A 19,106-nucleotide genomic window follows, 5' to 3' on the forward strand; every position below is an offset into this window, starting at 1 on the left:
TGGTTGTGCCAAAATCTCTCTTGCGTCCTAGTTCGCATACCATAACTAGGTGGTGCCCCTATCTTGTTTGGGTTTGGCTGTGGGTTTGTTGTTGTGTTGTGCTTGTGGTTGCCCCAACCCCAATTGAGCAGCACGAGAGCCTTGAGGGGTGTTTAGAGGTCGCCTCTCTTGTTGCCCGCCCCGGACCACCTCAGGTCTCCCACACCCTAAGACAGTGTGTGTGTGTGTTTTGGCAATGATTAGCAATCACTAAGCATTGAGTGAGTTTTGTACAAGTTCTACGATAGCATCATAACGAACCATCTCCATTTGCAAGTCACAAATAAGGTATTACGCAAGATCCTTTCCTCTCTCTCTTCCCTTTGCTCTAGCTCTCTCTGGTCCATTTCATGTGTGTCTTGGTGTGAGGTTACTTGTGTGTGTTGTGTGGTGCATCTTCTTGGTTGTGCCAAAATCTCTCTTGCGTCCTAGTTCGCATACCATAACTAGGTGGTGCCCCTATCTTGTTTGGGTTTGGCTGTGGGTTTGTTGTTGTGTTGTGCTTGTGGTTGCCCCAACCCCAATTGAGCAGCACGGGAGCCTTGAGGGGTGTTTAGAGGTCGCCTCTCTTGTTGCCCGCCCCGGACCGCCTCGGCAGTAAAACAGATCACTGCAAAGGATGTGGCAAAATTTGTGTATGATGAAATATGTTGCAAGTTTGGGGTGCCATTAGAGCTACTTTCAGATAAGGGGCCAGGATTTAGAGCTAAACTGCTAGACTTCTTATGTGCAAAGATGAAGATTAGGCACCAGCATACCACTCCTTATTACCCGTAGTGTAATGGCTTAAATGAAAGATTCAATGGTGAGTTGGTACAAATTATTTCTAAAGTGACAGGGCACCAAGGAAAGAATTGGGATTTGGAATTGCCTAGTGCATTATGGGCTTACCGTACTTTTGTGAAGACAGGTACAGGGTTTACTCCATTTCATTTGGTGTATGGAAAGGAAGCACTATTGCCTATGGAGGTAGAGTTGCCTACGGTCAAGATGTTAGAGAAGTTGCTTGGGCTGCCTAGTGATGCATTCAAAGAGAGGCTCTTGCAGTTACAAGAGGTTCAGTTGGATAGGATGAGCGCATTGGAGCATTATGGGCAGATGCAGGATAAGGCTTTGGCAAAGATAAATGAAAAGGTAAAAAGTAAGGGTATCAAGAAGCATGACTTGGTTTTGCGCTACAACAGTAAGCTGGACAACACCTTCCAAAAGAAGTTTCAAATTAAGTGGGAAGGCCCTTTCAAGGTAGTGGAGTGTTTTCCAAATGGCACATATCAGCTGGCTAACCTGGATGGTGTTCTACATAAGTCAAGGATAAATGGATTGCGTCTTAAATTGTATCATGCTAGATTGATGATGGTGGAGCAAGATGAGCTGTCTGTGGATCAAGCAGTGTTGGTGAGGGATGAGGAGACCTGTGATGCGGCGAGTCTCATATCTCTCTTTGCTGCTGCTGATCATGAATGATCTAGCAGGCTAGGGGGTGGGCAAATTATGTCAGGAGTTTTTTGGAGCAAGGTATTGCACATATGTACATACACATGAATGGTGCATCGAATAAAGGATTGCCCATTTTCTAGAGCCAGGTGGTTACGTGGGGCCCACATGTGTACAAGTAGGACAAGGTGAACATAGTGCATCGATTTTCACTATCACCAGTACCAGTGTGTTTTTTCAACAATAAGGAGGAGTTGGTAGCATGTAAAACTTCTCAAGGAAGCTATCCACGGGCCGACGACATGAGGTAAGCAGGTGCGTCAGATGGCATCTAGTGGCGTCAGGACGTTGAATGGGGCCAGTACTTGCACGCGGAGAAGTACGGACACGACGTGGGTGTTTTCTTGTGATACTTATGCAGAAAGGTCATCATGAGGACCACTTTTTGGGGCTACTTCACGTGGTTGCGGGATGCATTATTGGAAAAAGCTAAGTGCCAGGTGTGCGGATGATGCAAAAAGGTGACAACTATGCACTGCGAGGTCAGTTTTTGGCCTATTCGGGGTCCGTTTGAGGTCATCTAAAAGGCCAAGGGTGCCCAACTAATAAAGAAAAGTGTGGGAACTGAAAAAATAGAGAGAAGACCAGAAAAAATGTGGAGAAGAGAGGAGGAACAGCCGCAGGTGTGTTTTTGGGGTTTTTGGAGCCTGTTTTGGCCGTAAACTGCTCATCCGAAGTCAGATTTGAGCACTTTGACATTGTAGATTGGGATTTTGGGCCGTTTCGGACGCGATGGCGCTATCCATTTTGCCAAATTCCTCATTATTTTTCTGTTGTTTTGGCTGTGTAAGTTTCTCCTATGAGCGAAGCTTCTGCTCCAATTTGTGATTGTATCTGGTATCTTTTACCCATATTGTGTGAGCTATTTGCCCCATTGGTGTTGGCCCAAGCTGAATTGTATCTAAACATCAGAAATTCTCCTCTTTTGAGATGAGTTTTTGGGTGTGTGTGTGTTTGTGTGGAGTGGGCAAGTGGATAGTCTCTCTCCTCTCACTCCAGAGGTGTGTTCCCTGTCTCGGCCAGGTGTGTTGTGTGAGCCGAGTGGTGCCCCATAGTGTGTGTGTGTGTGTGTATCTTCCCAAGAGTGTGTGTCGGGTTCTGTGTGTTTCCATCCCGCTCATAGCGGCAAAGAAGCAACCATATCAAATTTTTGCAAATGTAGTAAACATGCAAAATTCAGATGGCAAAAACGTGCATGCCAAAGTTTTGCATCTGAAACAGCCTTTGAATCCACAATTGCATTTCCAAAATTATGCCCACACTTGTCATACAAAGTGAGCTTATACATCCCACAACATAAAATGCCAGATGCAACAATTTAATCACCTAAATTGAGATCATGAACTGTACATCTGTCATCCACAGATTTCACAAAAAGACAAAGTCTAGCAAGTGCATATACATACAAAAGGTTCTTCGTGATCCAGGTACATAAAGATCATCAACAAGTGTGAAAGAAATTCCATTTGCAGTAGTCAACACGTTCTTTCCAACTCCCTTAATCGGATAAGAGGCATTGTTGACACAAGTGATTGAATTTCCATGAGGGACATCCTCGAAAGAGGTAAACAATCATGATGAGAGGTAATGTGCTTTGTAGCATCACTCTCAAAGTACCACACATGAGAATCTACATCAATCGACATACATGCATCATGGACAAAAGGATCATAAATGCACTTTGCACTAAAAGCCCATTCTGCATCTACATCAACGTAACAATCTCCTTTCACAGAAGACTCTACAATAGCTGCAGTTGTAGTGGAACCAACCTTTTCTTCTTAGCCTCTTTTGCCTTCAACTTAGGACACTGCTTGATCAAGTGATCATTAGCTTTACAATAATGGCAATGCATCTTCTTTTTTCCCTTTTCACAAGAATACCCATACGAGGTGTTTCCAACAGAAGCATTGGAAAGAAGTGATTTTCCACTTGCCGAAGAACCATGAGAAGTGGCTACATTGCTGTTACCACTTTTTCTCTGAGTAGCAATAAAGGCATGTTCAATTGCACGTTGTTTAGCCTTGTTTTTTTCTTGAAAGTGACTCTTGCAACAACAACGTGCATAATGCATCAAACTTAACAACTTCATGATTTCCTTGGGTCATAAGTCTGCAAGTAGTAGCAAAAGTCTGGTAAGAATTTGGCAAAGCATTAAGAACAATCTACACAAGGGAACTGTCAAAAATGACTTCGCCTTCATAAATAAGTTTCTCATTAATATCCAGCAAGGAAAGTGTCCATTTTATCTTTCTTATGCATAATCTTCAATTCCAACTCTTTACTCATCAATGCAATTTTAGCCTCATTGCGACTTGCATAAAGACTAGCTAGAATAAATGCCCACTCTGTATCTATTGGAATTAGGGTTGCAAAGAAATGCATACAGCTTGGAGAAGACGAAGGAAGCTCAAGGCACACAATAGAGAGTGTGTTACTTAGTGTGCAATGGAAAGATAGATAGCCCTAGAGTGATGGGCGTATATACAATGCTCGGGGGAAAAAACCTCCTAAAGAGGGGGAAAATACCTTGGCGGTCCTAGTGTGTTCACACACATCAGTACCACATGTATATCGTAACAAATCCCCCCCAGAAGTGATGTGGTGAATGAGAGTTGGCACATGAGCAAAGGGAGGTGCCATGCCCTGAGGACATGATCATTCCACAAAGGGGAGTAAGCCCAAAGCTTTGCGGAAAGCTTCAAGCTTCTCACGAGACAATGCCTTTGTGAAAAGATCTGCAAGGTTGTCGTGTGTTGGCACATAAGCCAAGCTGATCTCTCCTGTTGAGAGCCTCTCCCTGACATAGTGGTAATGCACCTCAATGTGCTTTGTGCAAGCATGAAAAGCTGGGTTCCTTGCAACTGCCAATGCGCTCTGACTGTCAGTGTAGATAGTGTTGGCAGTGTTCTGTCCAACACCCAAATTAGCCATAAGGCATCTGAGTCACACTCAACCATAGCTATGAAGACTGCCCTGTACTCAGCCTCACAACTCGAAGTGGCCACATTAGGTTGCTTCTCGCTCAACCATGATATACATGAACTGCCAAGCATGAAACAAAAACCACTTGTGGACACTCGCGTGTCAAAACAACCGGTCCAATTTGAGTCCGAAAAAGCGTGTAAGTCTGGCTGCAATGATCCCCCTTTGGAAAAACAAGCCACGATGTAAAGTGCCACTAAGGTAGAGAAAAATCCTCTTGAAATCCTTCCAATGCTTAGACCCTGGGCTATGCATAAATCTGCTGACCTATGAGACTGCAAACTAAATATCTGGCCTCGTGTTGCATACATAAATGAGGCATCCAACAACAGTTTGGTAAAGAGTGACATCTGCAGGATCACCAACATCATGTAGACTTGATTTCAAACCTGTTTCCATGGGAGTGGCAATAGGTTTGCAATCCTCAAGTCCAAACTTAAATATCAATGTCTCTATGTACCTTTTCTGGCACAAGGCAATACCACCATCACATTGCTTAAATTGTATGCCCAAGTAATGACGCAACAACCCCAAATCTTTCATCTTGAAAGTAGCATTCAAATCAGCCTTAAATTCAGCAATATGTCTCTCATTTGGTCCAGTGATCAACAAATCATCTACATAAAGAACCACAATGAGAAGTACGTCACCCTCATGCTTTACATACAATGTGCTTTCTGTTGGACTGTTACAAAAGCCTTGTTTGACCAAATGAGTGTCAGCTTTCTCATACCAAGCACGAGGAGATTGCTTCAACCCATACAAAGCCTTGTTACATTTGCACACTTTGTCCTCTTGTCCTTTCTTGACAAAACCGCGAGGCTGCGTTACATAAACTTCCTCAAATATGTCACCATTCAAGAAAGCAGTAACAATGTCTGATTGATGTACATCCCAACCAAAATGAGTTGCCAATGCACATAGAAAACGCACAGGAGTCATACGACAAGTGGGAGAAAAATTATCTTCATAATCTATGCCTTTTTGCTGTGCATAAGCCTTTGCAACAAGTCCAGCCTTATGGCGATCGATCTCACCATCCGGCTTGCATTTCAACTTGTAAACCCACTTCGTACCAATGGCCTTTTTGCCAAGAGGCAAATCACATAAAGTCCATGTGCCATTTTCTATAAGTGCATCATATTCTGATTGCATGGCAGCCATCCAATTTTTTGAATTTTGTGCTTCATTAAAAGATAGATGTTCCTCAACATCATGTAAGCAAGACATAGCCAAAGCATAACGATCTGATCCATAAGATGCATGGCAAGAGCCTGAACGAGTACGACTAGACAAAGGTGCATCCAATTTACTGTCACGCAAAGTGTGCACCAGCCATTTTGGCATACCTCTAGCCTGCTCATTTTGAGCCCTTTCCTCATCAAGTACATCATGTACATCTGCATCATTAATAGGCTGATCTATAACATTTTGGAAACCCCCATAGGCTGTACATTTTCCTCATTGGAATTTACATTCGAACTTTCACCACTGAAAAGAGGCAACAAAGTGTCATAAATGCCCTATGAACGTACATTATTGTCTCTAGTACATGACAGCAACGGCTGAACAGAATCTTCCACAAACACTACATCCCGTGAAACCAAAATACGCTTTGTTTGCAGATGATACAACCTGTAACCTTTGGTTTCAGCACTATAACCAACAAAAATACACTTGACAGCCTTATCATCCAATTTTTTGCACTGCACTTGTGGCATAAACCATAAGCCAAACAGCCAAAAACACACATGTGCTCAATAGATGGCTTTCTATCATGCCATGCTTCAAATGGAATCGTAGACTTCAATGATTTTGTAGGACACCTGTTGAGTACATAAGTGGCACACATGAGAGCCTCGAGCCAAAAAGAATGTTGTAAAGCTTGACTCTTGACCATACATCTAGCCATTTTCGTAAGAGACCTGTTTTTCCTCTCAGCAACACCATTTTGTTGAGGCGTATACGGCACTGTACATTGGTGTTTTATCCCATGACTAGCCAGAAATGCATTAAATTCATGAGACATATACTCCCCCCCTCGATCGGAACGGAGGGTGCCCATAGTACATTTCGATACATTTTCAGCCATAGCCAAAAATTGTTTGAAGCACATAAAAACTTCGGACTTCGCTTTAAGCGGAAATACCCATGCATGCCTGGAGTAATCATCAATGAAAGTCACGAAGCACAGGTAATTGCCCAAGGACGGAGTTTGCATGGGCACACAAACATCACTATGCACAAGTTGCAACCTGCATGTGGCCCTAACTGAACCATCCTTTGGAAACTTAGAACGCTGCATTTTACCCAAAACACAGCCTTCACAAACATGTTTGATCGGTGCTTCAAGAGGCGGCAAAGAAGCAACCATATTAGATTTCTGCAAGCGCAGCAAACTGGCAAAATTCAGATGCCCAAAACGTGCATGCCAAAGTTTTGCATCTGAAATAGCCCTTGAATCTGCAACTGCATTTGCAAAATTTTGTCCACACTTGTCATACAAAGTGAGCTTATACAGTCCATGGCACAAAAGGCTAGATGCAACAATGTCATCACCAAAACTGAGATCATGAACTATACATCTATCATCCACAAATTTGATTACAAGTCCAAATCTAGCAAGTGCGGATACAAACAAAAGATTCTTCTTGATCCCAAGTACATAAAGTGCATCAACAAGTGTGAAAGAACTGCCATTTGCAACAGTAAGCACAATCTTTCCAACTCCCTGAATCGGATAAGAGGCATTGTTGGCACAAGTGATTGAATTCCCATGAGGACAGACTCAAGAGAGGCAAACAATTCACGATGTGCGGTAATGTGCTTTGTAGCACCGATGTCGAAATACCACACATGTGAATCTGCAGCAAACTGACAAGCATGCATCATGGACAACAGGATTGTAAGTGCACTCTGCACTAAAAGTCCATTCTGCATCAACATCAGCATCATAGTCTCCTTTTACAGAAGACTTAACAATGGCTTCATTTGTAGTGGAGCCAGCATTTGCAGTGGAACCACCCTCTTTCTTCGTAGCCTCTTTGGCCTTCAACTTAGGACACTGCTTGATCAAATGATCATTAGCTCTATAATAATGGCAACGCATCTTCTTTTTGCCCTTATCACCAGAATTTCCAAACGAATCGATGGCAGCAGAAGCATTAGGAACAAAAGTTTTGCCACTCGCAACAGAACCATAAGAAGTGGCTACATTGCTGTTACCACCCTTTCTTTGAGAAGCAGTAAAAGCCTGTTCAACTGCACGCTGCCTAGTCCTGTTTTTTCTGGAAAGTGAGTCTTGCAATAGCAATGTGCATAATGCATTAAACTTGACAACTTCAGGATTTCCTTGGGTCATTAGTCTCCAAGTACTAGCAAAAGTATGGTATGAATCTGGTAAGGCATCAAGAACAGTCTTCACAAGGGAACTGTCTGAAATGACTTCACCTGCAGAAATAAGTTGCTCATTGATATCCTTGACACCAGCAAGGAAAGTGTCCATATCATCTTCCTCATGCATAATCTTCGATTCCAGCTCTTTACGCAGCAAAGCAATTTTAGCCTCATTGCGGCTTGCAAAAAGACCTGCTAGAATATCCCAAGTTGTTTTGCAGATTTTGTTGAACAACTGTTTGGAACAATGGTGCGCTTCACAGACAATGCAATCAATGCATGAGCCTACACATCCTTTATATCCCAACGAGATTGTTCTACCGTAGGCAAAACAACTCTAATAGCAACAATTCTTGCAACAAGACCTGCAACATCCTCAACATTGCCTGCATCCTCAGAACTAGGACGTACATCAATGCCCTGCACAATTTTTCAGACGCCCTTTGACACGAGAACATGTTGCATCATGTAAGCCCACATAGGGTAATTGTCCCCATCCAATCTGTCCTCAGAAGCAAACATCTTGAACACATCTGTGTTGTCGTCAACCATGGTAAATGCTGCACCTGATGTGAAAACTGCCCGAAAAGAGGAGAAACAAAGCGGGAACAACACGTGCTATAAGCACAAACCGTAGAAGAATGTTAGGTACCTGGTATGCAGAAAACGACACTGACAGAATTTCTGCACAAAATGACGAAATAGCATGTGCAGTACTACCTGTAGTGGAAACGGAGGCCGAAATGAGCCCGAATCAAAAATCTGAGCAGAATAAACTCTACGAGCCTTCCCAAAATTTTTGTCGACCTGCGAACGCTCGCCAAAGCTCACAGAAATCGAAGAAAGTGAGCAGGCGTGTGCTGGAGCAGCTGGCGACTGAGCCCGGGAGGACGCAACCTGCTCTGATACCAATTGTTGGAAGTAGGGTTGCAAAGAAATGCACACAGCTTGGAGAAGACAAAGGAAGCTCAAGGCACACAATAGACAGTGTGTTACTTAGTGTGCAATGTAAAGATAGATAGCCCTAGAGTGATGGGCATATATACAATGCTCGGGGGAAAAACCTCCTAAAGAGGGAAAAAATGCCCCGACTGTCCTACTGTGTTCACACACATCACTACCACATGTATATGGTAACAACATCTACATCAACATCACAATCTCCTTTCCCAAAATTTTCTACAATAGCTACGCGTGTAGTGGATCCAGACTCTTTCTTCTTGTTTCAACTCAAGGCACTGCTTTATTAAGTGATCATTAGCCTTGAAATAATGGCAATGCATCTTCTTTTTGCCTTTTCTCACCAAAATTCCCAGACAAGGTACTGCCAATAGAAGGATTAGAAACAAGTGATTTGCTACTCACTGAAGAACCATTAGAAGTGGCTACATTACTGTATGCTGTTTATCCCCGTTCTTTCTTGAAAGTGACTATTGCAACAACAATGTGCATAATACATCAAATTTGAGATCTTGAGGGTTTCCTTGGGTCATAAATCTCCAAGTACTAGCAAAAGTGTAGTAAGAATCTGGCAATGCATCAAGAATAGTCTGCATAAGTGAGCTATTAAAAATGACTTCGCTTGTAGAAAAGAGTTGCTCATTAATATCCTTGATACTAGCAAGGAAAGTGTCCATGGCATCTTCCTCTTGCATAATCTACGACTGCAACTCTTTACACAACAATGCAATTTTAGCCTCATTGTAGCTTGCATAAAGACCATTGCATAAAGACCAGCCAGAGTAACCCAAGCCCATTTTGCTGAGAGAATGTGAGGAGTGATAGTGCACTTCACAAATAATGGAATCAATGCATGAGCTTGCACATCTCTAACATCCCAACAACGAGACTGCTTAGCTGTAGGCAAAACAACTCTAGCAGCAAACAGACCTGCCACTAGAACCTGCAACATCAGAGCATGTATCCAAAAGGCAGACGTACATCAATGCCATGCACAACGTTCCAAATGCCCTTTGGCTAACGTGAAAAATGGTAGGGGATTCAGTCCCATACACGCTTGCTTGAATACCCTTTTTCCAGAAGCCAATTCCAAATCTGGAAGGAGTTAATCTTTCTTCATTTGACACAAGAACATGTGTCATCATGTAAGCCCACATTGGATAGTTATCCCCATCCACTTTATCCTCAGCAATGAACATCTTGAAAACATCTGCGTTGTTGTCAGCCATGGTGATTGACTACACCTGATGTGAAAACTACTCGGAAAGAGGAAAAACAAAGTAGGACTAACATGTGCTATATAGCACAACCCAAAGAGGACAGCTAGACTGTAGAAAATTGCACTGACAGAAATGTTGCACAAAAGGACGAAATTGCCTGTGTAGTTCTAACCCGAAATATTTGTTGACTTGCTGATGCTCACCAAAGCTCACCAAAATTAGAGAAAGTGAGCTTGCTGGCGACTATGCGCAGGAGGACGCAACTTGCTCTAATACTAGTTGTTGGAATTGGGGCTGCACGGAAACACACACAACTTGGAGAAGATGAAGAAGCTCAAGGCACTCAATAGAGAGTCACATCGGTTCTAAGTGTGTTCATACATATCACTACCTCATATATAGTAACAACCAGGCGATCTTGATAGCGCTCATGCACACTCATTGTATCATGCAAGCGAGAATGCTCATGCTGCTACAAAAAAGACTAAGCCCTATATTATTTTCTACAGCACTCTCCTTTTAGTCAAGACCCCATGATGTGACCATTTTATGGCTGATAAAGGGCCACATAGATTCCATCCCAGTAATTGAGTCACCCACTAAGGCGCTATTTATGTTTTCGTAAGGTTCAAATAAGAGGATATCACATGTTTTGAGCAAGTGCTCACATATCCCGGTTTGTAGTGTTACAATTTCCCAGTTGTAATTACATTGGACCTTATTTTCCAAGATCAAAATTTGGGCATTTTAGTTATAGAACTCGGAGAATACCCTAGATTTATGCATGACTCCCGGTTATCTGACTAGTTTGCCCTTAAAAAAACATGGCCAAGAAAATGCCTTTTTTCGAGCACTATTTTGAACTACATATATTCAAAATAGTTTCTTGTGACTATTGACCATATCTTTCTTTGTCCCTTTGGCTCCCAACCAACATTTTCATTGGATAGTTGACTAAGTTTGTAAGCAAGCCACACCTTTTTAAACAAGTCATAATCAAAGGAAATAGACCCATTGGTTAACTTACTAAGTGTCCTTACACACTGCACTAAATATGGCAAGTGCAAATTTTGTTATAGAGCAAACTTAGGGTTTCTTTTCAATCGCACACCAAATTTTATGAAAGCTTCTCTATCATCTAGAATTATGAAGTCTCCAAATCTCTAGCAAATTCATTATCCTTGTTTGCCATATGAAGTGGAGGGTGGAAATAGAAGTTCTAATGACTACACTAAATTGCCAAAACCCTATGTGCAATTTGACTTGTCGTTAGTAACTCCTCATGCTCACCCCCCGAGCCGAGGAAACTATGGGCAAAGCAAAAATTAATGATGGTGTGATCATAAGAAGCGTCACTGTAAGAAAGGCCAATTATTATAAACTTTTCGTTCCAAAAAACAACTGTGTTCCTCTTTCGAAGGTATCTTGCGAGGAAGGCTAGGGTTCTGCACAGCATGGATTCCTTAAGGGAGCGCAAACTCGTGGTATGTATCTCGTTTTGTTTTCACTGCTTACTGGGTTGTTCGCGGAGGGCCTCGAGTATCTGTTACTTCGTGTGCAAGCCACGTACTGGCAAATATATTCGAGGGAAACAAGCCCCGTTCAGTCAGAGATGGTTGAGGTAGGAGAGAGACAGGCAGAGAGATGGTTGACCTAGCGCACACAGAGAGAGAGAGAGAGAGAGAGAGAGAGAGAGAGAGAGAGAGAGAGAGAGAGAGAGAGAGAGAGAGAGAGAGAGGATTTATTCTATTCAAAATGGCAGTTACTCTTTTCGACGTTATCTCAAGGGAGTCAAAGGTGCTGGCTTGAGTTTTTGCTGTATACTTGGAAGCTCCCACAACCCATGATAGGTGTGGGTTAGGAGGGTTCTATACACACTCTAGAGGTAAGAGAGAGAGAGAGAGAGAGAGAGAGAGAGAGAGAGAGAGAGAGAGAGAGAGAGAGAGAGAGAGAGAGAGAGAGAGAGAGGACTTATGGGTCGAATTTATGTGTCACAACTTGCACTTCGGAACGACTAATGGGAACCAAGAACTTGCAGCGATGCATCACATTTGCACTTCGAGAGTTCTTAACGTATGTTGCCAAAGAGAAAAAGAGAATTTTAACGTCGTAGGAAACTAGAGAGAGAGAGAGAGAGAGAGAGAGAGAGAGAGAGAGAGAGAGAGAGAGAGAGAGAGAGAGAGAGAGAGAGAGAGAGAGAGAGAGAGAGAGAGAGAGAGAGAGAGAGAGTCTACCCCTACATGCCACTTGCATGAGTGCGAAACCCTATTGTTGCACACCCAACTGCGGTAAGTGCCTATCTCCTTGATGTATTGTTGTTACAGAATTCTGATGTTGCGTTCCTTGCTTCCCTTTTGCGCGACAGATCCCATTGCCCCTTGGGCTCACATAGGCCACCTATACGTGTGTTGTGTACCCTTCGGCAACCCGATTCCAATTGCGTTGTGTCCAAGGTTGGCACATTTGATGCGTCTCATCGCAATGGTGGCGGGCATTGCTTGCTTCTTTGTCACTGCCCCTGACAGAGGCTGCACAACTACCCAGTCCGTCCCTAGTGTGAGCAATACCAGCCGTCCTGCCATTGGTTAATTGCCTTAGTGACACCACTCGATGGTTGGTGTTGTTCTCAATCTAGATAGCAACCCTCCTAGGTTTTGGGGTGAAGGCATTAACTCCATCCTGTGCACTACCTCATGTTCGGTCTAATTTTCAACATACAACTCAAGGAAAAGAGAGAGATAGACCATGAGGATCAACAGGTAGCTACATGCTTGGAGTTTGATAGAGTTGAAGGCAACTGCGCTTCCCTAGTTGGGTGTCTGTATATCTGATGGCGTAATGTGGATTTGTATATGTGTGTTGAGTCGGGTGCCTACATAGTTTGTTTGTGTGTAGGAGGAATCATGATGATTTGAGTATTGGGTACGTGTGGAGGTTTGATAGGTGTGAGTGCTTGCTTTATCACTTCTTTGTTTCTTTTTGCTATGTGTGTTTTGGTTGCTTGTTGCTTGTTTGTTTGCTTTTTTTTTTTCCTTTGGTGGTTGTGTCTCATCTCTCTACCAAGTTTTCTTACATCTTGTTCTCTATCAGAGTTTGTTGGGACTCCCTTTTTTACTTTCCTGGTGGTTGTTTCTTACATCTCTATGCCACGTTCGCTTGCAATTTGTTCTCCATCAAAGCTTGTTGTGGTTTTTTCTGGTGCTTGCCTGGATGAAGTGTGCTTGATTGTGCAATCTTTAATATCTACCTCGATGATATCCCCATGGAGATAGGCCGTTGGGTTCTTGGTGTCTCCTGATACCTTCTTCACCCTTAGCATGTCTTCAATTGCCCCCATTCTTCTTGTTTAGCCATCGTGTAACAGGCTTGGACACCCCATCGAGAAATCAATAGCAACACGTGAATAGAAATTGCAACAATTGAACTTGAATAGAGAGAGAGAGAGAGAGAGAGAGAGAGAGAGAGAGAGAGAGAGAGAGAGAGAGAGAGAGAGAGAGAGAGAGAGAGAGAGAGAGAGAGAGAGAGAGAGAGAGAGATGATATGATATATTAACATCTTCAAAAGGCCAAAATGACCTATGAGACCAGCTGATACAAAGTGGTGAAACTAGTAGAATGTCTGAATACAAAAGTACAAAGGTACTGAATGCAAAAAATAAAAATGAGAAGTGAGTAGTGACAGTGAAAATGAAGTGTAGAGTAAGTTCTCAATGACACTCTGGATGTCGTGCTAGGATGTCCCCGATCCTCTGTTGAAGTCTCTGTCGATGGAGTGTGCTCCTATGTCTCGGTCGTGGTCGCCTCGATCTCCCAAGCTCAATCGCCTTGTCAATGAGGGTGCCTCTGGTATGCACGCGGGCACAACTCTGCGCTGGTGGTTGCTCTTCTGGCTTTCCCGATCCAAAAAAATCTGTGATCGGTCTCTGTGACTGTTGTGTCCCATGTTTCCTCAACAGACTATCCCTATGCCGCTGTAGCTCAAGTAGACATAAGCCAAGGTGTCTCTGATCCTCATACTTCATGACTCTATCTAGGGGTCCAAAGCCCTCCCTGAATAAGCAATGGAAGCGCCCTCATATCTCATAATACACAGTGCAGTGGCATATGTAATGTAACTCTGTCTCTGGCTCTGTACCGCATAATTTACATATCCTGCTCTCCGGTAGTATCCCTCTGAATCTGTCCGTCTCAATCTCCAAATGGTGCGAGGATGTGTGGATCTGACCTATAGCGCATCGCAAACTATGAGACAGATGAGTGTCCATGTAGCTCGGACGAATCACAAACCCATCTCCCGAGAGTTGGAGAAGATGCTCCTTGTAGAAAGCTATCTTCGTGCCCAACTCCTGCACTGGCTCTACCCATGTCCTCCTGGTGTCCAACTGTATAAGATCCTGACGAATAAGTCTAGTGATCTTCGTCCGTGTGACTAGTAGTGAAGGTGCATCCAGGGAATAGTGAAAAGGAGGCAGTCTATCTGGGCTGAAACCATGCCTCTGAAACCAAGAGGTCATCTGCGCATACCAACATGATGTGTCTCCTTGCGTCGCTAATTGTCTAGAAGACTCCAGAGCCAATCTAGCGTATCTGCCTCCACGTGTATCCCATAGGCTGTGCAAAAAGGACACTGATGTGGTAATAGCCTCAAATTTCAATCTCTATAGGAGGGGCTGCTAGCTCCGCTCGAATAATCGCATGTGGTACGGAGGACTTGGCTCTAATCATCCGAGAGATCATAGATACCAAGGGCCTCTCCATGTTCCTCCACTTGTCATGATCCACGGATGGTCCCCACACCTGTACCCCATAAAGCATAGCTGAAGTAACCAAAGTATCAAAAAGCCATAGCTTTGTTCGTGGTTCCTGAAACTGAACTTGCGAACACATCCTCTCTAGCCCTCCCAGTGCTGCATATGCTCTAGACAGTCTAGTCTCTGCTGCTCTCCTCGTAGCAAACCTCGGTCCCGAGAATACCACCCCAAGATATGTATATGCATCTGTGTATTCCACAGTGTCCTGACCATATACGAGTGTAGGTGCCGATCTCCTGACCCACTGCGGAGTAGTGTTAAACACCATAACCTTGGTTTTACCAAGGTTCACAGATAATCTACTATCCTCCGCAAAGCTGTGTAATGCATCCAACTGTCTCTGCATGCCCTCTGGTGACTCTGATATCAACACAATATCGTCAGCATATAGTAACAAAGAGAGAGAGAGAGAGAGAGAGAGAGAGAGGAGTTGACACGAAGTGGTGGAGTTCCCACGGGTCCCAAAGCCTGGTGTCCCTTTCGGTATTTCTTTCTTATTGATGGATATAAAGGTACAATGATCGGAGAATGTGCTCTATAGAGATCACCCTATAAAGGTTACTAGGACCCCTAAATTTGGGTGTCTCAGAGGCCCAAAAACTCATCGCTAAAAGCCTTGCACAAAAGCTGCCGTACACATTGAGGCGCCATGTGTAAAGTTTGTCAATTTTTGGCTTGTTGATTTTGGTCCGAGCTCTTTTGTCCACTAGCCACTTAATGACTTGCCACATCATGATACTTGTGACATACCCCCTCTTGAAAGAAGAGTAACCGTCCTCGATTACAGTGGCAAACAACTCGGTAGATATTGACTATGTGTACCCTTGATTACGCTGGCAAACAAACAAAGGACGAAAACTAGCTCAATAGACATTGACTCTGTGTACCCATGCACCAAAAGTGCACACATCTAGCACTTGCACAAAGACACTGGCCACTGAACAACCATCTCAGATACAAATCATGATTATTGTAACTTATTTAGCAATCAAATCTAGATACGAAAATCTTTTTCTACTAAATCTCGCTACTATCATATTCACATTGCTTCTCACATTTCATGCAAACATGCCAATGGCCATCTCCACAAGACAATACATTCACAAAGTATGCATCCACACAAATCCTAATTCACACTGGATTTCGGATCTACATTCACATAATTCACGCTGAACTCTCAGGTGCAAATCGATGAAACTACTCATCTCATCTAATCCAAAACTATTGATGCACATAGATCACTATCCAACCATCTCATCTTCGCAGAATTTTTGATGCACTAAGATTAGTATCTTGTCATCTACCCTTGATGCACTAGGATCAAATTTGCAAATGACAAATCTTTTAGCTATCACATCCCTATCTCATTGATCTCTAGCAGATGCCTAAATGCACTAAATTCATTATATCAATAATCAGTATCATCCCTCTCATTGAGTAGAGACAAAATGCTGCAGACATTTCACGTCTCGTACTCAAACAAACACATGTTTGCAATAATACATTGATCAATCAGTTCTTTAGCGATTCCCATTTCAATGTGCATCTTTTCATAAAGTCCTTCCATAGAATACTATTAGCCTCTAAATTCTTATGGAGAAATTAGTGACTCTATTCCATCTAGGTAGTCTGTGACAAGGCAGTTATGTGGCTGCTCTCTTGTGTAGCACACACTCCACTAGACTCAACCTGCTGATTCGACGTGCACCTAAGGAATAGACGATGTTTAACCAAAAGTCTCAAGGTACAGATCTAGTTATTGAGGAGAATCTGCTACGTCCTCCTCCTCCTCCATCCACTTTACAATCAAATAGTTCTTGCTCTTGACCAAATTATTGATGGACCAGCTTACCCTTCACTTTCCTTGTGAAGTAGGACTTGGTGGTTGCTCCCTGCTCCCTTATCATATGGCATCTGCACTTTGAAAGGTCTCTAGAAACTCACATGAAACACATTGTGAATCTTCCAAGTATTTGGCAAGTTCAGTTGAAAGGATACATCATCGATCCTTTCCTGAACTTGGAAGGGCCCATAGTATGGCATACTAAGCTTTGGAAAAAGCCTCTCCTTACCCTTCCTCTTCCGTGCTTTCTCAAACCGAAGTAGCCCCAATCATTCTCCCTCAATTGCAAGTTGCGATCATGCTTGCTTGCTACCTTCTTATGCCGTGCTTGAGACTTTTGTAAAGCCTTCTTTACCTTAGCCAAAGTAGTCTCCAAATCCTGCGTGTACAGATGTGCGTGAATCCATTACACGCGTCAACAGTCATATTGTGTCCAAGTTTTGTACCTTTTCGAAGAGTCTTTGTGCTAGGTGTAGCAGAAGAGTTGAGTTTAAGGATTTAGCTTGGATCTAGTACTCTGCACAAACACAAGGTTACTTTACTTCACTCGAAAAGAGAAACTAAATCAAACACAATGAAGGAGAAACGACGCGACACTTTTTTTTTGCAGATCAAGGTTTTTGCAAATTAGGGTGGTTGGGACCCCGCATGCAGTCTCTTGGTTTGGGCACATAGAAAAATTGCAGTCGGCAAAGTGTCACGTACGCATTGCACTAGAGCCACGTGGACAAGCTACTGCTACAGTCGAGCGTTAGTCTTAGTTTAGCTTAGGATCTAGCCTGACACTTTGTGAGCCTCTAGTAGGATGTGCATGTTCAAGCAAGTCATAGTTGCATACCCTCTCTTGCACAGTACAGTCAGTTCAGCATGTAGGCATATGAACAAGTCACTTAAGTCACTTAATAATAATAGGCTTTTATTTTGATCAAGATCGTGGGGCAAAATAATATTGCTTGACCTAGTTTTTGAATGTCTATATAAGCGACCAGATGGGGGTCACCTCTAGGCAAGAAGAAAAGTACTTGCAGAACCCGCAGCACAAGGACCTACAATATCAGCGCTTTCAATCAGAAGTACCAACGTCTTCTAGCACCTCATTGCCAGCATCTTTAGAATCTCATCGCCAACTTTTCTTGCCCCTCATTGCAAGTGTTTCCAACCAGCATTCTTCACCTTATCCAGCTAGCATTCTTCAGCGTTTTCAGCAGAACCATCATCGCAGATCAAGGCCGGCCCTAGTGTTTTCAGCCATAGCAGAATTCAGTCTTTATCTCCCGAAAATTGCAGAGTTCAGCCCGAGTTCCCTAGCGTTTTCAGTATCCAGCCTGAGCCTCACCGCACCAAGCATTTACCACAAGTACCCGTCAAGCATCCGAGCATTTAGGACCATTGTATCCGCATTTGTGCAAGTAAATAAAGCAAGAACTTGCTCTAGCTACAGAGCAAGGGGGCCCTTGAGGGTGGTTGGGAGTCGGGACCGCACATGCAATGATCTGCAACCACCCTGATTTTCAACCATACATATGGGATCCCAACCACCGTGATTTGCAAAAACCTTGATCAAGTCCCAATTTTTTTTTACAGAAACTCTGATTCTTTTGAAATTGTCTGAATCAAAATTCTTTCGTGTCAATGTGTAGGTCTCTTCGAGAGTATCAACTTTGACTTCCAAAACAATTGAATTCTTACCAGGTGGAGATTTTTAAGAGTTCTCCAAGACACAGAAAAGTGTTTGTTATTTTGGTTGTTTACGGCAAAAAGAACTCTAGCTTCTTCATTCGCTCCTTTCAGTTGTCATTTCTTCTTCCAAAAAGCACTTCTTTTGTAGCAACTTTTTTGTAGAAATCTTATTTTTCAGCAATTTCTATAAAAAGCTGCTTCTTGTTCTTGATAGGAGTCTGTGTGAGAATCCATAGTGTGTGTTGTAGAAAACGGATTGGATCCTCCTCATGGGAAGTCTACGGTTTGATACCACTGTAAAACAGGCTTGGACACCCAAGCAAGTAATTAAACAAAAACTGCAACAACTGAACTTGAATAGAGAGGGAGAGGAGTTGACACGAAGCGGAACTCGCGGCGGAGCTCTGCTTCCAGATGCATTTGGGCCCAAAGAGTGGTTGTCACAAACTGATGACGTGGCAGCCTACAGGACCCAAGAAATGCACCGACAGGCTGACGTCACAGCCCTCGGAAAATGCGCCGCAATTTGCGCTGACAGACTGACACGTGACAGTTGTACGAATGCCGCAAATCACGCTGTTGACTTGGCAGAATTGTACGGATTTCAGTAAATTGCGTTGGTTGCTTTTTGACAGTTTTTGGAGCCATTTGCTTTATGGGGATTATTATTTTTAGCAGT

General features: G+C 43.2%; 1 protein-coding gene across 1 annotated transcript in view; it reads left to right on the forward strand.

The window, feature by feature from the left end:
* The first annotated feature begins 11,429 nt into the window (after window positions 1–11,429).
* Window positions 11,430–19,106, forward strand: part of LOC147459487 (uncharacterized) — a 34,172-nt gene continuing 26,495 nt past the window's right edge. The window contains exon 1 of the mRNA XM_086510745.1: window positions 11,430–11,578. Within this exon, the coding sequence (XP_086366871.1) occupies window positions 11,549–11,578 (30 nt within the window). The 5' untranslated portion in view covers window positions 11,430–11,548. The remainder of the gene's footprint in view (window positions 11,579–19,106) is intronic.

This window comes from Adiantum capillus-veneris, chromosome 4 (assembly GCF_014529385.1).
Source record: "Adiantum capillus-veneris isolate H3 chromosome 4, ASM1452938v2, whole genome shotgun sequence".
NCBI classification, from domain to species: domain Eukaryota; kingdom Viridiplantae; phylum Streptophyta; class Polypodiopsida; order Polypodiales; family Pteridaceae; genus Adiantum; species Adiantum capillus-veneris.